The sequence below is a fragment of the Anoplopoma fimbria genome, chromosome 11, assembly GCF_027596085.1.
Source record: "Anoplopoma fimbria isolate UVic2021 breed Golden Eagle Sablefish chromosome 11, Afim_UVic_2022, whole genome shotgun sequence".
NCBI classification, from domain to species: Eukaryota; Metazoa; Chordata; class Actinopteri; order Perciformes; family Anoplopomatidae; genus Anoplopoma; species Anoplopoma fimbria.
Genome location: NC_072459.1, coordinates 17,665,403 through 17,682,882, shown reverse-complemented (window position 1 = coordinate 17,682,882; position 17,480 = coordinate 17,665,403). Strand labels below are relative to the sequence as shown.

At 39.0% G+C, this 17,480-nt stretch overlaps 1 protein-coding gene across 1 annotated transcript; it reads right to left on the bottom strand.

Moving 5' to 3' along the window:
* Positions 1-61: 61 nt before the first annotated feature.
* Positions 62-17,372, bottom strand: mettl22 (methyltransferase 22, Kin17 lysine). The gene is made up of 12 exons (XM_054607538.1): positions 17,288-17,372; positions 14,522-14,673; positions 13,304-13,517; positions 12,868-13,010; positions 11,766-11,806; positions 10,989-11,133; positions 10,427-10,498; positions 6,865-6,918; positions 3,532-3,612; positions 2,367-2,469; positions 1,288-1,456; positions 62-614 (listed from the first exon to the last, which is right to left on the bottom strand). Exons 2-12 carry the CDS (start codon positions 14,625-14,627, stop codon positions 528-530), a joined length of 1,215 nt encoding a protein of 404 aa, XP_054463513.1. The 5' UTR covers positions 14,628-14,673; positions 17,288-17,372; the 3' UTR covers positions 62-527.
* Positions 17,373-17,480: the final 108 nt, after the last annotated feature.

Here is a 17,480-nt window from a genome sequence, read left to right as displayed (position 1 = left end):
AGAATTTCACAATAAAAGCAGCTTAACAGTTTAAACTTCTTCAATCTAACCACAGAGTAGACTGCAGAGGGCCCAGAGAGAAGGGGCTGGGAATGCAGGACCTTTACTTGTATCGGAGTATTTTCAAGTTGTGGTATTGCTGTAAATTAAATGAATACTCCTTCCCCACTGATGAAATTCACACAAATTAATTAACAAAATAACTCAACTTTATTAATTCACCTGTTCAACAACCATAAACATGTTAACAAAAGTGAAACATAATTTAATCAGCTCTGTCCGCAGTCCCTCATCCACCATCTGTTGCCTTTAAATAACTTAACGACAGATGGTCATGAATGCATGAATCAAGATAAAAAATTGAAATACTCTAAATTCATGCAACAAATCAGTCAACCATTTTTAAAACTCTTTTTAGAACTCTATATGTCAAATTGCCTGTTTCTATTAGTTAAATCATATCATTTTATTCATGTAAGAACAGCTTATGTTAAGTTTTTTTGTTTCACATTTCAAACCATCAACTGCTAACTGGAGCATTGTTTGGTATCTTCAGGAGCCGGTTCAGTGTTCGCAGAAAGTGGAAGTGGCGTGACGGTCACCTTCCACAGCTCCTAAAAGAAGATGAAAAAAAATAGATTTAATTGATTATATTGTATACTAATAAGAACCTTAGTGAACCCATCTATCCATCCATCTGCTCATTGGGTCACGGGAGCTGCAGGCTACCCAGCAACGTTGTCCAGCCCTTTTCCTGAACCGGTGCGCACAGTGACCAGTGGCTGCTGAAATGCACGGCCGCGTCAAACGGCGTGCCGTCAGTAACCCCGGCGTGCGGGACGGTGTGAGGGCCCTTTTGTTTATACTTAAAGCTTTATTTTTATTATAATCAACACAGCTGCAGCTTCAATCCTTCGTCTGCTTCACTCCAGTTTAAATATACACCTGAGACATACTCTATGTGTTTGTTTGTTTATTCTATTGTACATTTTCATATACATATATATTTGTTTTAATTATGTCTTATACTGTTGCACTGTGTTTATTGTTATGCACTATTCACCAAGCCAAATGTCTTGTATGTGCAAACATACTCGGCAATAAACTGATTCTGATTCTGATAAACCAGTTTGATTCCACACAGAATGCGTTCAGACACAGTACCACTGTGTACCTCACATGCCTTTTGTTCTGATAAATTAGGATGGATTTAGGTTTAGATTAAAGGCTTTAAGGTTTGTTTCAATTCAAGACTATTAGAACATGTGCATGTGTGTTTTCCCTTACCAGCTGCTCAATGCGTTCATACAGAAGAAACTGGGGGAAGTCAGAAGGGAGCTGTTCAACTCTGTAGCTGCACCGTCCGTCCTCCAGGTCCTGGAGTTGGAACAGACAGTGGCTGAAATGGTTGTAAGCATCACAGGAAACATCCATGTGTCGCAGGGTGAAGTTCATCCTTGAGAGACATTCAGACACAACAGGAAACAGGATTAGTGCATGAGCTCGTAACAATATGTGTGTGGGTTATCAATAAGCCTGATGAATAGAGGGGCTTATATTAACATGTCAATTAACCCAAAAATTACAAAACAAGATTAATCAGCCAATACCAAACCTGCACAAAAACCCAAATAAATACTGGATCACTGATCATCAAACTCAGACTAATAAATGCCTAAATAAATAGCCTATAAAGATCTTAGAGATTCATCTGGTTCTCAGGGGAATGACACACAGAAAAACCAGTGAAGACTGGTTGGTAATAACTCTGTATTCTGTCGGTTTATGTGCGAGACACCGGCCTCCATCAATCCTGTGTAGCTGTGTCTCATTACAAGTAGCGTTTCATGTACTACTAAATACTACTATGTCAGATATTCAACAATTTATGATGTAATATCTGACTGAAATATAATTGGTTTAATGCAATCATACAAATGTCTTCCCAACACCTTTTTCACTATTTATTTATATTATAATTGGACATATAAACAGGTTTTGTGCTCTGTGTTCGCTCTCCGCTCTGCACCATCAGTATTATTTCCTGGACAAGCTGTTGCTTTTGTTTCTTGAGTCATTGTTTACAGGTATCACTGTAGTTAGTTAAGCTGTTGCCTGAGCTATGAGTCCAGTGATTTAACTGGTAACATTTTGGATTTCCAAGTTGTCATCAATTGAATGAATGAATCCAATATTCCGTAAGCCGCTGTGGAAAAGTCACTCATCAACAAGCATTAGTGCTGATGTTTCTGCAAAACCATGACTACCAGGAACAAACTTAAAGATGTGTAGAATCGGAATATCAAGACATTCTGTTTTTTAACAATCCGAAGTTGACCACTGATGTAGATGCCATTTCTCCTTACCTTTTCTCTAGGGAGATGAAGATGGTGCAGCTATTACGGAAGTTACTGCAGAGTCGGTACAGTGTTTGGTAAAGCCCATCCGTCAGATCATCATCATAGCAAACTGGTGACACAAAAACAAACCTCATTAAAGCTGCATGCAGCGATGATGAGCCCTTTCTTTCAGCAGCCAATCAATTGGTGCATCTCTACAATAGTTCCTTGCCTTACAATAAGAAGTGTTATATATATATATATATCAAACTCAGTATAGTTCAATGAATTAATAGGTTTTTATTTTTTATTAATTTCAGGGGGGTTAAAGGTGGTCCTTTAAAGAATGCTCTCTTAAAAGTACAAGATGCACAACTTCGGAAAGTTTGGATTGCAACTAAACAGCTCTGAGCCCTAGCAGTACAAACTACAGCAAACGCGCTGACCGAGTTCACAGTGTTCACCTGAGCTGGAACCAGATATAAATTATATAAATTTATTTTTTTACTGCCTAATTTATTTGACAGCAATACACAGACTTCATAGCTGAGGTTATTTTGTCGTTGATCTGAATGATATTGTAGTACTGTGGAGATAGTATTTTAATTTTTGCTTCCAATGTATGACAATGTATGCTTGTAAGGTAACCCTGAACACAAAGAAAACAAACTTTTTCTCACAAACCTATGCGTCGGGCTCTACTGCCTATACAGTAGAGCCCGACGCTAAATTTGCTAAAAAGAGGTAGAGCTGGTCCTCTTCTAATCGGAACATCGGAGGTTCGATCCCCAGCTCTTCAAGGCCGCATGTGAAAATGTCCTTTGGCAAGTCACTGTGAGTGAGCATGAACATAAATTAGTTCAGATCCTGATGAGCGGGTGGCATTTTGCTTGGCAGCCTCTTCCATCAGTGTATCAATGTGTGTGAATGGGTAAATGTTGGCACGTGGTGTTAAAGTGCTTTTGAGTCGTCAAAAGACTAGAAAGAGGCTTTATGAAAGCAAGTCCATTTATTGACTTTATCGATGCATGTCAGGGGTATAGAACACTGAAAGACCACTTTGACTCAATAAATCAAAGAGTGCTATTAACCATTGCGTCCTTCATGGACACGGTTCTTTTTAAATGAAGCATGGTGTACTGGAGATGGAGTTGTGCTGCATATTTGTACTTTGATCAGCTAAAGGACCTACCATCAGCAGCAATGATGATGTTGGTGTTGTCGTACAAATCTGCAACTTCCTCCTCTGTCCACCTAAACTCCATGTCAGCATCTACAAACATTAGACAAATGGAAAGAAGACATTTTCGGTGGTCAGATAGAGTTTGATAAAAAATAATGTGTCATTAGGTTATACTTGTTGTTTCAATGTGTCAGATACATATTTACTCAACGTTGCACATCTTCTGCTGCTATGTACAAATACAGCAAGTATCACTTTGGGATCAGCATTAAATGAGTCTGATCAGGATGAAATATTATGGATTATAACCTTAAGAATAAAATACATTAATATCAAAATAAAATAAAATGACAATGTATGCTTGTAAGGTAACCCTGAACACAAAGAAAACAAACATTTTCTCACAAACTTTACATTTCTGGGTTGATCAGCCCCTGTCTATACATTAAGGATAAGAATAGTCCAGCTCTATTAATTTGTTCAAGGCTCTAAGGAAAGAAAGGGTTGGTGTTATTCCATGTTTTTCTTATTGCCAATCAATCTTAACGTCATGGTCATTTGTTGGAAAGTTGGAGTAATTGTGTCAACATCCAGAAAACCTTATTGGTAAAAACAAATAAATTAATAAAAATTTTGATTGGAATCAGGGAAAACATTGATAACACATAAGTGTTTCGGTCCATAAAAGACCATGCAATCATTCAGGTAATACTTCCCGAACTATGAATGAATGTACAAGAATGAAAGAAAGAGTAGGTGGACAGCTCATGACTCAGGTCAATGTCTTTAGGATGAGGGCAGTGCCATTCATCCACCAGATGGGCACATAGAGCGTGTTTTCACATGGACGGCTGAGGAGAGGCTGCTTGATGCTGGAGGAAGGCAGACTACAAATACTCTTCAAGGCAAATTAAATCTGACGGCTGGTCTCAACTTAAAATCTGTCCAGAGACATTGGAGTAGCCATTAGCAACGTTGATTCCCTCCAAAGAGTGGTATACCGTTGGAATCGGTGTTTTTGTTGTGCCTGTTTTTTTGCAGGCTAACACTTAGGCCAGCTAAAGTTAGCTCGCTACATTATATTCCAACCTGACACAAAACGTGTACTGCACAGACAAGTGCTTTCTTCCGGAGTCACCTCTGCCCTTTTAATAACTGCAAACCCTTTCTGACTTCTGTTTTCTTCCTTAAGTAACATAGTCTGTAAAATAAAGTATTCAGGTCTCCTTTTTTGTTGTCATGTCCCACTGCACAGCATATAGAAGGCATTTTCAGGTTTGAGAGTGGGCTTCAATCTGGAACCCAATATGGCAGCAGCCAACAGTAAACACATGTTTGATGCAGATGAGACGTCAGCTGCAAGGCATTTACACCATAAGAAGTCCTACTGGGTGGATGAGCTGATGGGCTTCATTAATACAGTCAGGTCCATAAATATTTGGACATTGACACAATTTTCATCATTTTGGCTCTGTACACAACCACAATGGATTTGAAATGACACAATCAAGATGTGCTTTGAGTGCAGACGTTCAGCTTTAATTTGAGGGTATTTACATCCAAATCAGGTAAACACTGTAGCAATTACAACAAATTATATACATGGTCCCCCCCTTTGAAGGGACCAAAAGTAATTGGACAAAGTAACATAATCATAAGTCACTTTTAATATTTGGTTGCAAATCCTTTGCAGTCAATGACAGCCTGAAGTCTGGAACCCATAGACATCACCAGACGCTGGGTTTCATCCCTGGTGATGCTCTGCCAGGCCTCTACTGCAACTGTCTTCAGTTCCTGCTTGTTCCTTGGACAGTTTCCCTTCAGCTTTGTCTTCAGCAAGTGAAATGCGTGCTCAATTGGATTTAGGTCAGGTGATTGACTTGGCCATTGCAGAACATTCCACTTCTTTGCCTTGATAAACTCTTTGGTTGCGTTTGCAGTATGCTTCGGGTCATTGTCCATCTGCACTGTGAAGCGCCGTCCAATGAGTTTTGAAGCATTTGGCTGAATATGAGCAGATAATATTGCCCGAAACACTTCAGAATTCATCCTGCTGCTTTTGTCAGCAGTCACATCATCAATAAATACGGGGGAACCAGTTCCATTGGCAGCCATACATGCCCACGCCATAACACTACCACCACCATGCTTCACTGATGAGGTGGTATGCTTTGGATCATGAGCAGTTCCTTCCCTTCTCCATACTCTTCTCTTTCCATCATTCTGGTACAAGTTGATCTTTGTCTCATCTGTCCATAGGATGTTGTTCCAGAACTGTACAGGCTTTTTTAGATGTTTTTTGGCAAACTCTAATCTGGTCTTCCTGTTTTTGAGGCTCACCAATGGTTTACATCTTGTAGTGAACCCTCTGTATTTACTCTGGTGAAGTCTTCTCTTGATTGTTGACTTTGACACAGATACGCCTACCTCCTGGAGAGTGTTCTTGATCTGGCCCAACTGTTGTGAAGGGTTTTTCTTCACCTGGTAAAGAATTCTTCGGTCATCAACCACAGTTGTTTTCCTTGGTCTTCCGGGTCTTTTGGTGTTGCTGAGCTCACCAGTGCTTTCTTTCTTTTTAAGAATGTACCAAACAGTGGATTTGGCCACACCTAATGTTTTTGCTATCTCTCTGATGGGTTTGTTTTGATTCTTCAGCCTAATGATGGCTTGCTTCACTGATAGCGACAGCTCTTAGACTTCATATTGAGAATTGACAGAAACAGATTCCAAATGCAAATCCCACACTTGAAATGAACTCTAGACCTTTTATCTGCTCCTTGTTAATGAAATAATGAGGGAATAACACACACCTGGCCATGGAACAGCTGATCAGCCAATTGTCCAATTACTTTTGGTCCCTTCAAAACGGAGGGACCACGTATAAAATGTCTTGTAATTCCTACACCGTTCACCTGATTTGGATGTAAATACCCTCAAATTAAAGCTGAAAGTCTGCACTCAAAGCACATCTTGATTGTTTCATTTCAAATCCATTGTGGTTGTGTACAGAGCCAAAATGATGAAAATTGTGTCATTGTCCAAATATTTATGGTCCTGACTGTATATTATTATTATTGTCTGACTGTATATTCTTAAAAAACTGTCAAACAAACATTCTACTCGACTACTGTTTAAAAGAAATCTTACTTTTCTCTTGTACTTTATTGGAATGTCATGATGTTTATAAATGCTGTTTGGGTTTTTGTGTGGCCAACACACAGTAATCCAGATTGAACCTGCAGCACACATTTGCACCGAGCCGTCTTATTGGTAACTGATTGATTAATGATGTGACTCTAGGTTAGTAGATTGGTTTTAAAAGGGAAATTAAGAGTGTGTTACCTGTACACAGGTCATACTGGAGCCAATCCAACTGTCTCACTCTCACTTCACCACCTGATGAAAAATACATAAATATATAAACACACAAATAATCCGTTAATTCATTATAATGCAATCAAAAGCATCCTTCACTACTGTGAATTAAATAAATAGCAAATGGAATTAATAAATGTGGAGCACTTTTTCTGTCTCAATGTGTGTAATCCATTATAAACATACTTATGCATTTCAATCTGCTTATAACACTATATAATTATATTCAAAAACACCCATACATATTGATAATGCTTCATAACAATAATCACAACAAATTCTTAAGAACAAAAAGTAAGGTAGGTATCATAACAATAATAATTGCTAGTCACTCACTGACATCTTGTTTTGCAAGGATCATAGTGTAATATAATAGCCCATAGCTGTGATACATTATAATATTTTAGAATGAAATATAATCATTGTTATTATACATTATAATATGATTAAAGTTACTACCAGTGGTCATTGTTTAGAGTAAAGTAAATAGGTATCTATATACGTTGTGTGTTTTGGTCTAGCATAGATTAGATATTTGTTTTCACCTTACTTAAAGTGGCCCTATTATGCTTTTCCACTTTTCCCCTCTCCTTTAGTGTGTTATATATATTTTTGTACATGTAAAAGGTCCGTAGAGTGTAAAACGTGAAGTCCATGCCTAAAAGGAGTTACCCTCCCCCTCAGAAGCTCCTGAGCTGCCTGAAACGGCTCCATTGAATTCTCTCCTTCACTTCTGTAACTTTATGAGGTCATAATGTTACAGAAGTGATGTAAAACTGCTTCCAGCTAGTTTGGCCTGCCCTCAAACAACAAAAGAGAGAGACGGAGCTGAAGCTCCGGAGGAAGAGTTTTTTGAAATGTGAAACGTTGACCAATCACAACAGAGCGGGCTAGCTGACCAATCAGGGCAGACTTTGCTTTCTGGAGGGAGGAGCAAGCACTACAACGGAGCATTTCAGAGGGAGGGTGAGAAGAGGTGCTGCAGGACAGCCAGGATGAGAAAACAAGGAGGATTATGAGCATTAACGCATGTAAACATGTTGTAACTGTAACTTCAGATAAAAATATGCACCCGGAAAATAGCATAATAGGGCCTGTTTAAATAAAACAATGACCACTTATAATCAGATTATATTGCATTATAAAAGTGATTATAATGCATTATCAAAGCATAATGAATATTAATGAGTTCTTAGATCTATAATCATTTGTGCTATAAGCAGATTAAAACGCATTTTAAGTATGTTTATAATACATTATAGACATGGGTTTCATAGAAGGAGCATAAAGGTCCCTCTAAATAATTTGTATCAGTGAAATAGATAAATATTCTATGAAATAAATTACTCCCATCATTTTAGCAACGAGTTACACTTTTTGTGTTTATTTTTTTCAAAGCTGTATTAAAAAAAGTGGTGCTCTTCTCTTCAGGACAGTTTCAGTTGCAGAGTTTTAAGCTGCCGAGAGAAAAACATTCTGATGAGTTGAAGACTGAGCAGCTCCTCTTTAGCGTTTTCTCTTTTCTCACAGGCTGAATTAGTAATTTATTAAAAACTTGGATTAATTATGTTTGAGAGGCGCTTGCACCTTCTTTTCTTCTAGTGGATTTCCTCATCATTTCATAATTTATTAGGTAGACAATCCTGACAGTGCACAAGTATACAGTGGGTACGGAAAGTATTCAGACCCCTTTAAATTTTTCACTCTTTGTTTCATTGCAGCCATTTGCTAAAATCGAAAAAGTTCATTTTTTTTCGCATTAATGTACACTCAGCAACCCATCTTGACAGAAAAAAACAGAAATGTAGAAATTTTTGCAAATTTATTAAAAAAGAAAAACTGAAATATCACATGGTCATAAGTATTCAGACCCTTTGCTGTGACACTCATATTTAACTCACATGCTGTCCATTTCTTCTGATCCTCCTTGAGATGGTTCTACTCCTTCATTGGAGTCCAGCTGTGTTTAATTAAACTGATTGGACTTGATTAGGAAAGGCACACAACTGTCTATATAAGACCTTACAGCTCACAGTGCATGTCAGAACAAATGAGAATCATGAGGTCGAAGGAACTGCCCAAGGAGCTCAGAGACAGAATTGTGGCAAGGCACAGATCTGGCCAAGGTTACAAAAGAATTTCTGCAGCACTCAAGGTTCCTAAGAGCACAGTGGCCTCCATAATCCTTAAATGGAAGAAGTATGGGATGACCAGAACTCTTCCTAGACCTGGCCATCCAGCCAAACTGAGCAATCGTGGGAGAAGAGCCTTGGTGAGAGAGGTAAAGAAGAACCCAAAGATCACTGTGGCTGAGCTCCAGAGATGCAGTAGGGAGATGGGAGAAAGTTCCACAAAGTCAACTATCACTGCAGCCCTCCACCAGTCGGGGCTTTATGGCAGAGTGGCCCGACGGAAGCCTCTCCTCAGTGCAAGACATATGAAAGCCCGCATAGAGTTTGCCAAAAAACACATGGAGGACTCCCAAACTATGAGAAATAAGATTCTCTGGTCTGATGAGACCAAGATTGAACTTTTTGGCGTTAATTCTAAGCGGTATGTGTGGAGAAAACCAGGCACTGCTCATCACCTGCCCAATACAATCCCAACAGTGAAACATGGTGGTGGCAGCATCATGCTATGGGGGTGTTTTTCAGCTGCAGGGACAGGACGACTGGTTGCAATTGAAGGAAAGATGAATGCGGCCAAGTACAGAGATATCCTGGAAGAAAACCTCCTCCAGAGTGCTCAGGACCTCAGACTGGGCCGAAGGTTCACCTTCCAACAAGACAATGACCCGAAGCACACAGCTAAAATAACAAAGGAGTGGCTTCGGAACAAGTCTGTGACCATTCTTGACTGGCCCAGCCAGAGCCCTGACCTAAACCCAATTGAGCATCTCTGCCATCCAACCTGACAGAACTGGAGAGGATCTGCAAGGAAGAATGGCAGAGGATCCCCAAATCCAGGTGTGAGAAACTTGTTGCATCATTCCCAAGAAGACTCATGGCTGTACTAGCTCAAAAGGGTGCTTCTACTCAATACTGAGCAAAGGGTCTGAATACTTATGACCATGTGATATTTCAGTTTTTCTTTTTTAATAAATTTGCAAAAATTTCTACATTTCTGTTTTTTTCTGTCAAGATGGGTTGCTGAGTGTACATTAATGCGAAAAAAATGAACTTTTTCGATTTTAGCAAATGGCTGCAATGAAACAAAGGGTGAAAAATTTAAAGGGGTCTGAATACTTTCCGTACCCACTGTACAGGCAAACAAGATGTGCCTTGTATTCCTCTGATTATGTGTAGTTTGTATTCTCCAACAGAAATTTTCATAGAATTGGTCAGTTTGGGGGTGACATTGTTAACTTCCCGTTATGCTCTCCTAGTGAAACTCCTTACTGCTGGATGAAAAGAACAGGATGTATTTTAATATGTACTAGGCTTACAGCTACAGTAACCATGGTATCAGTGGGGTTTGGAAATGTTTGAAAAGGAACTGATGGAAAAAGAGTCATTTGACAATGTCTCACCTGCAGGCTCTATCATGTGCTGATTTAATGTCACATTTCTCTTGCACATGCTTAGAAGGTCTTCTCCCACATCTGTGAAACAAAATCAGGTATTTCAGCAATGAAACACGACCAGTAAGATGTCTAAATGAGCTGTGTTGTTTTCTCAACTTTAAAAGAGCTTGCTCTATCATTCATTCATTATTATATCCAAATATATTAATTAAAACATCTGACTTAAAAACTGGGGGGTCTGTGAATGAACTGAAGCATGGAAGGTCATTATTGACTTATGGAACAGTGTATATGACAAATAATCTCAGCTAATAGATTTGAGAAGCCTTGATCAGCGGTCACCTGATGACCTGAGCCAGCTTCATTCACTGATGAAGAACGTGAGATGCTCTTGAAAGCTCACCACTGACTAAGACCACTGACTAAGACCTTCCATGCTGAAGTTCATTCAGTTGTATCCACAGAATTTAACATTTACATTCAGATTCAGATATTCAAAGAAACTTTCAGTAGCCGATACAGTAGTGTTTTCATTTTTAACTAGGATATCTGCTTGAAGGCACTATACCTGTGCAGTACACTGTCTTGGCTACAGTTGCCATGACGATGCTGGCTAAGCCTGTTCCCGCTCCCAGCTCTAGGACTGTAGCTCCTCTGAACATGTGCGGTTTGGAGAGGATGAAGTCGGCCAAAAGGAATGCACCCAGCCACACCTGATGTGAGCATAAGACACGGTGCTTTAATGATGATTGTGTAAGTGGTTGTTGATATTGAGAAGGCACTCAATATCAACCACCACTTACACAATCACAGTTTATCATCATGAGTTATATCTACACATGCACAAATATGGATGTAACTGTGAGAGAGGCCGGACAGTCCCTACCTGGAAATGTGGACAAGCTCATATTTCTCCCCCCCAAAAAGAAACTGATGATGAAGCATTTGGGTGAGTTGAGACTTTTTAAAATATAAAGTGACCCTTGATGTATTGTAATACAGAGTCTGATTTGTAGAAACATGGCCGGCTCCATAAAGAGGACATGCTCCGTATGTAGATATAAACAATTAATTCCAAGATAAAACGATTCTTATTTTCAGGTGATGATACACTATAGAAAACATACTTCTTAATATTATATTCCATTTGTGTCAAGTGGATTGTGGTTTTGAAAATGTTTCAATGACATATGATGGTATTTTTTCCAGAATATGCATCATAGATTCATATTTAATGATAGGTTAAACCGTCTCCTCCCAAAGTCACCTTTTCTTTGGGGAAACGACTGCATCACTGGTTGAGGGAAGGAGCAACAGACGATAGAGTCGACTCAGTTTTACTAACCTGTTTGCCAACGTCCTCCAGGGTTGTTGCCATAGTGTGCTCTGTAAACAGATTGGATTCAAATGTTAAACACTCCTTAGTTATTATATCGTGCACTATACTTATCCTTCCTTTAATATGATCGAGAGCATTCCCGGTGTTTAAAATGAAAAGGGTAACTCACAGGCTTCAGTCACTCAGAACTGTAAACCCTGCATCGCATTACACAGCGAAGACGTGTGTTATTCCTTTATTAATGAATGTGACGGTAGGCCTAGATGGTGCGGGTTGGCTATTATGTGTTCTGTTATGATATGATTGGCTAAACTAAACTTGTTTGTAATGTGCTACTTCATGCTAGCATAAGGGACATCAATCATTTCCTCCCAGCGTGATGTTTCCTGTCATTACTCATGTATGAGTGGAGGCTTCTGTTTGCCCTTATCTGATTGGAATATCAGCTTGAGAGCATCACATTTATTCAATTTATTTTATCTATTATTATTATTAATCTCTCCCTAACTTTTCTCATTCCCATGCAAGCGACTGTGATGAAAAAAGGCCAGCCAGTGTTCTAAAACCTAGATATTCAAATGTGAAAATGAATATTTGATTGGGAAAAAAACCCCATCTCTACTGTGGCTGTCTGCCTCACGCCCACTGAATGCAAAGCATGACGGGAGTCACACAACGTCACTTTGATTAAATTGAACCGTTAGGTGAAGCTGATAGAGGAACTTTTCACCAACAACCGTAATGATGGCAGAGAGCTCGGTCACAGAGAGAAAGACACTGTGTCCTAACAGCAAGTGTTACGTTACATCATGTAAATAAACCAGGTACCTATCACGCCTTTCCCTGATATTCTGCATCTATATTCCACTCATCTAGTGGGATAAGGGCTGAGGTCCACTAGTCTTGTTTGTGGAATCATCCAGAAGGATCTAAGTGGCAGTCTCGAGAAGAGGTGGTCCAATTCTCTAAATGGTAAGAGAAGGTGCTTCAATGCTTCCTGTATATACATCTATATCAAACACGGATTAACTTTTGCGTGACATTCATGATTACCAAGATAACCATCATCTGAAATTGTAAAACATGATCAAATTTAGCTTCTTCTTACCAATCATTATAATGTCTTTGAAGGTCTTATCTTCTCCATCATCCGTATGCTCGTCTTCTTCTTCCAGTGCAGAGTTGGACTGTTTGAGGATGATGGGACAGACCAGATCTCGGCCACTCTCCTCGTCAGGTTTCTTCCTCGGTCTATGGAGTCGTACAATAGCATGAAATGCGTCTATGGAAAACAGCAATACATCTACCAAAGGTTTCATTCATATTTTTACTGGCAGAGCACCGCTGAATTACAAAATGCAGACCTTCATTCAAAAAAAATTACTAAAATAGAACTTTTGCACCAAATAAGGAGTGACCTGCTGGTCCAACAGGTTTTACAGAGCTGAAGTATAAAGGAGTGATCCCGGTCCGGTTTTGAACTATGCCTGTGCACTCACCCTCACAGAACAGCCCCCCATGTTTTAACTGTTGACTGAACGTACCGACGTGTGATGTCGAGGTCTCCGTCCACATCCAGAAATGGTTCCACATTTCCTGCCCCGACTTCCTCTCCTTCTTTTCCTTGTGGTTCTTGAGTTTCTTTTTCCGTATCTTCCCTTGGTTCATCGGTTTGCTCCGCCTCCTTTAAACCTTTCTTTGGGTCACTGTTGTCATGGCTTTCACCGTCTGACAGGATCCTGAATTTAGAGAGGAAGACTGGACGGAAGAACGTGAAAAATGTAGAAAGTGAGAGGACATTGTACAACATTGACATTAAATATCTATGTATTTATTTGTAACATTTTGTTTTAGCGAGGAAGGCAATGTTTAAGACAAGTCTGATGTCTTGTCTGATGACAAGCCTTCCCCATTAAAGAACGATCCCAGTCTCTTCCACACAGTGAGAGCTTAATAATCAAACAAGTACGTCACGCAAAGTACTTAACTTTGGTCATGTACCATAGTAGGCTCTGTAACTGAAGTTACGCAAATAACATACTTATTTAACCCAAGCCACGACCTTTTATTAAACCTAACCAAGTAGTTGTGTTGCCTATGGGGTCCTGATCAAGCGTTCATATGTGACACGTTGGGAGTGAAACGGGTTGTTCAAAACGTGGACTGCAACTAAAAACATTTATTTAGCCCTATTCTGTTTCAATTATTTTCTTGATTAATCAATTAATCATTTTATTATTAAACATCTCACAATAGTGAAAAGTGTTCATCTCTGTTTACCAGAGTCCAAGTTGATATCTTCAAATGTCTTGTTTTGCTTAACAGACCAAAAGTCAAGGACATTCAGTTTTCAATGATGTAAAACAGAGAAAAGAACAAAATCCTAACATCGGAGAAGCTGACTCTTTAAAAAATGACAAAATGAAAATAAAGTATATTTTAATTGACTAGTCGACAAATCGCGGTATCTAAAACTGTTAGTGATATTATATGATAAATGATAACATATATCATTATATATCAGTATATTAAACATCTGAAAATGGCATGACGCAAGGCCATTGCGAGTACTGAGAGGTTTGAATTGAATGCCTGATGAAGGTTCATGACTGAATCGTGTCTCTAACCAACTCAGTGCCAACAGCGTGCTGTTAACCTTTTCTTGACTGTCACATGATTTCATTTTCCTAAGAATCCGTCTATAACGTGTGCATTGGACAACACCGTACAGAGTGTAAAACTAAAAACGTAATCATACACACCTGGCTGTCCAACAGAGTTGAGGCGTGTCATAAGATGGCGTGCACTGGGCAGCAGCATGTGAACATCTGACAGCACAGTGTCATAATGAAAAGTGATCCGGGCCATGGCGGATCATTCATGGTACAGAAGAGTGGAGCTCGTCCTGGAGAGACTGGGCACATAAAGTACAAACACACAATTATTTCCATTATGAATGATAAGTAAAATAGGCCTGGTTGATAAATAATAATAAATAACTTTTCCAAACCAGAGGTTGCCGCCTGGTCTACACTTTCATTCCTTTCAGTTTTTTCCCCTGCTGGAGCAGTGAGTGTTTTTATATTCTGTTCACAAAGCAAATTATTACGGCTGGTTTTTTTGCTTCAGTTTTTCCGAAGGATGGCACACTTAAATGTTGTTGCTGTCTTTGGTTTGGAAGAAGACAGCTGCAATTTATCCTGACAGAAAGTTGAGCAATTTCTTCATCTCCTCGTCTTCCTTGTCCTTGTCATTTTTTTTATTCATGCAATGTATGCATGCAAAGTATTTTAGTAGTTGTAGTTACAGAAGCAACCACAGGAACATTTTTAAGCTTCTTCAGCTTGTGTACAAAACTCTATAATGGAGTGGATCACAGAATAATCCAAAAACAAGAACATGCATTTATTGACTTTGGACTTTGGTTGAGGAATAGTAGAACTAAGGCCCCTTAAATTGACATACCCAAGGTAGAACAAAGCAAACCATGTTTTTCTTTTTTAATTGTGAAAATATAGAAAATATAGCTGTCCCTTTTTGGAGAAGCCTACATGTTCACTGCTATCAACCAAAAAACTAATTTTGCAATAAGATATTTTATAACTCTGGTTGTGGCCCCAAAAACAAAAGCCTTTTGTGGAGATTTGGTCCTCTACTAGAATGTTTCAGAGGTCAGTGACCTCTGTCTGCATGTATGTGTGTGGGGGGGGCTCACATTACACCGACTATGACAGTGTGTGTGGTTTTAAATAGAGTGGGTGTCAACTCCTCCCTCCCCTTCAACATGAAACAGACAGGTGATGGCTGTTTACTTTATTTGAATCTATCATTTTTATCCAAACTACATACTGAACATGGAAAACAAATCATAATTTATCTGTAATGATCTGAGCATAATCAAATTCAGGCTGGGCCTTGAACTTCAGCAGGGGTACTGGTTATAAAATCACTCTCCTCTATTAACTGCCCTTAGCAATAAAAGCAATTATTCATCACCATTAAATTATATTTGAATACAAATGATATCAACATAAAACAAAAAGAGCCATGTTGAAGTAAAAATCGAGACAACCTTCAACCTGATAAGCAGGCTAATGGTAGCAAGCATTTTGAAGTGGACCCCAAAGAGACCAGTTGAAGATTGGGTCTGAGAAAGACCATCGATAAAGTAAGGCTAGAAACCTTCTGAAAGCACATCTGCCTGCAGAAACATTAAGACCAACAGGTGTGGACTAGAGGGTTGTTGTTCTAGCGTTATTCTCTCTGGAGAAAGTAATAAAAAATGATTTCGGGGCCAGGACCAAAAGAAAAGTGACTGTGAATATGTTTAGCTAACGAAAAGAAGTAGATCCTTACAACTGGGCTAAATGGGCTCGTTTGACTTTATTCAAATAATTCACAATTCGTTTGAACTTTTTACAAAAGTGACAGCCAAGCAAAACCTCCACAGTCTCAAACACCAGCAGTTAAATCCACCTCTGGAACTAGCAGCAGAGCAGTCTGAGAAACAGCCCAGAGAAACAAGTTAACATACAATGGGGTCATTTTAGCTTCAATTGATTAATTGATAAATTAAACATGCCATTGTTTGTTTTGTTTTTACAGTAAAATAGACTGACTGAAAATTAGGGGATTTAAACAGATTATAGCTGACAATATCAACTCCCTGGCTCTCTTTAATATTTGCATTCACTCCAGATGGTCCATAATTAATAATGATTATAATCTCATCATTATTGTCATTTAACCAGCACAGGGTATATGCAGGAATCCTGAAGCTACATATAAAACCTTTCAAGAACTTTTTAAAGACCCTTTCCAAACATTTTAAGACCTTGTTGCCTCTTTGAGTTCTAACCGTCAGCATCAGCGAAACACTTTAACCTAAATGTATTATTCATTGGTCGTATAAAATCCCAAGTAAACAAACAGTGTTTCTGATAATGTCTTGGGTCAATGCAACATAATTCTAACGGGTGGAATTGAACCAAAGCACCATAGAATGAAAAGAGTGACTAACCTAATGCAATATTTAGACGGTTTACTATGCACCGTTTGTTTAATATCACCATGCACTGTCAATATGATCAATGTGCGCTGTATAAAGATGTGTATTGTGTATGCACATACTGTACACAATCATCCTGTCCAGAGCAATTCTGTATTTATTTGCATTATGTGTATCGTTCAAATTTACAGAAACACTTGACTTGTATATAGACTTTTTATTCATTTTTTATTGGTTGTCATTGGTGCTTTTTGTATATAATTATAGACCCTTTTCCAACACACATCCCGGTGTATCCTTTCCCTCTATGTGCGCAACAGATCTGCTGTCAACTGATGATCACATTGATAACTGAGGATTAACTTCGCTTAAACACTGATCCTAAAACGTTAACGTAACTTCTCCATAACAGGAAGTCCCGTCACTGAGGGGCGGATACCGCTCAATTAGCTGTTTCAATTAACACCGGTCACAAACTAAACTAAACGAGAGCTTTATGAGAGAAAACAACATGCCCTACCTTCTCGATAACATCCGTAGGACGCACACCCCCTCACGCATAGGTCGCTGTGTACAAAATCTAGTGCACCCTCTAAGTCGTCCGGGCTGCAGAAGTACAAACATGACTTCCGTTCCGCCAGAAGAAAACGGCGGGGCACCCCAAAAGTATTCAGTACTAAAAAAATACTTACATTATAAGTAATATCTTCTCT

Bases quoted from the DNA above. Each gene is read 5' to 3' on its own strand.
- mettl22 (XM_054607538.1), bottom strand. From the start codon at position 14,627: ATGGCCCGGATCACTTTTCATTATGACACTGTGCTGTCAGATGTTCAC. The intron at 10,499-10,988 runs GTATAGTGCCTT...TTTGTTTCACAG, and splicing joins CAAGACAGTGTACTGCACAG to ATGTGGGAGAAGACCTTCTA. The intron at 2,470-3,531 runs GTAGGTCCTTTA...TTGTGTCACCAG, and splicing joins CATCATCATTGCTGCTGATG to TTTGCTATGATGATGATCTG.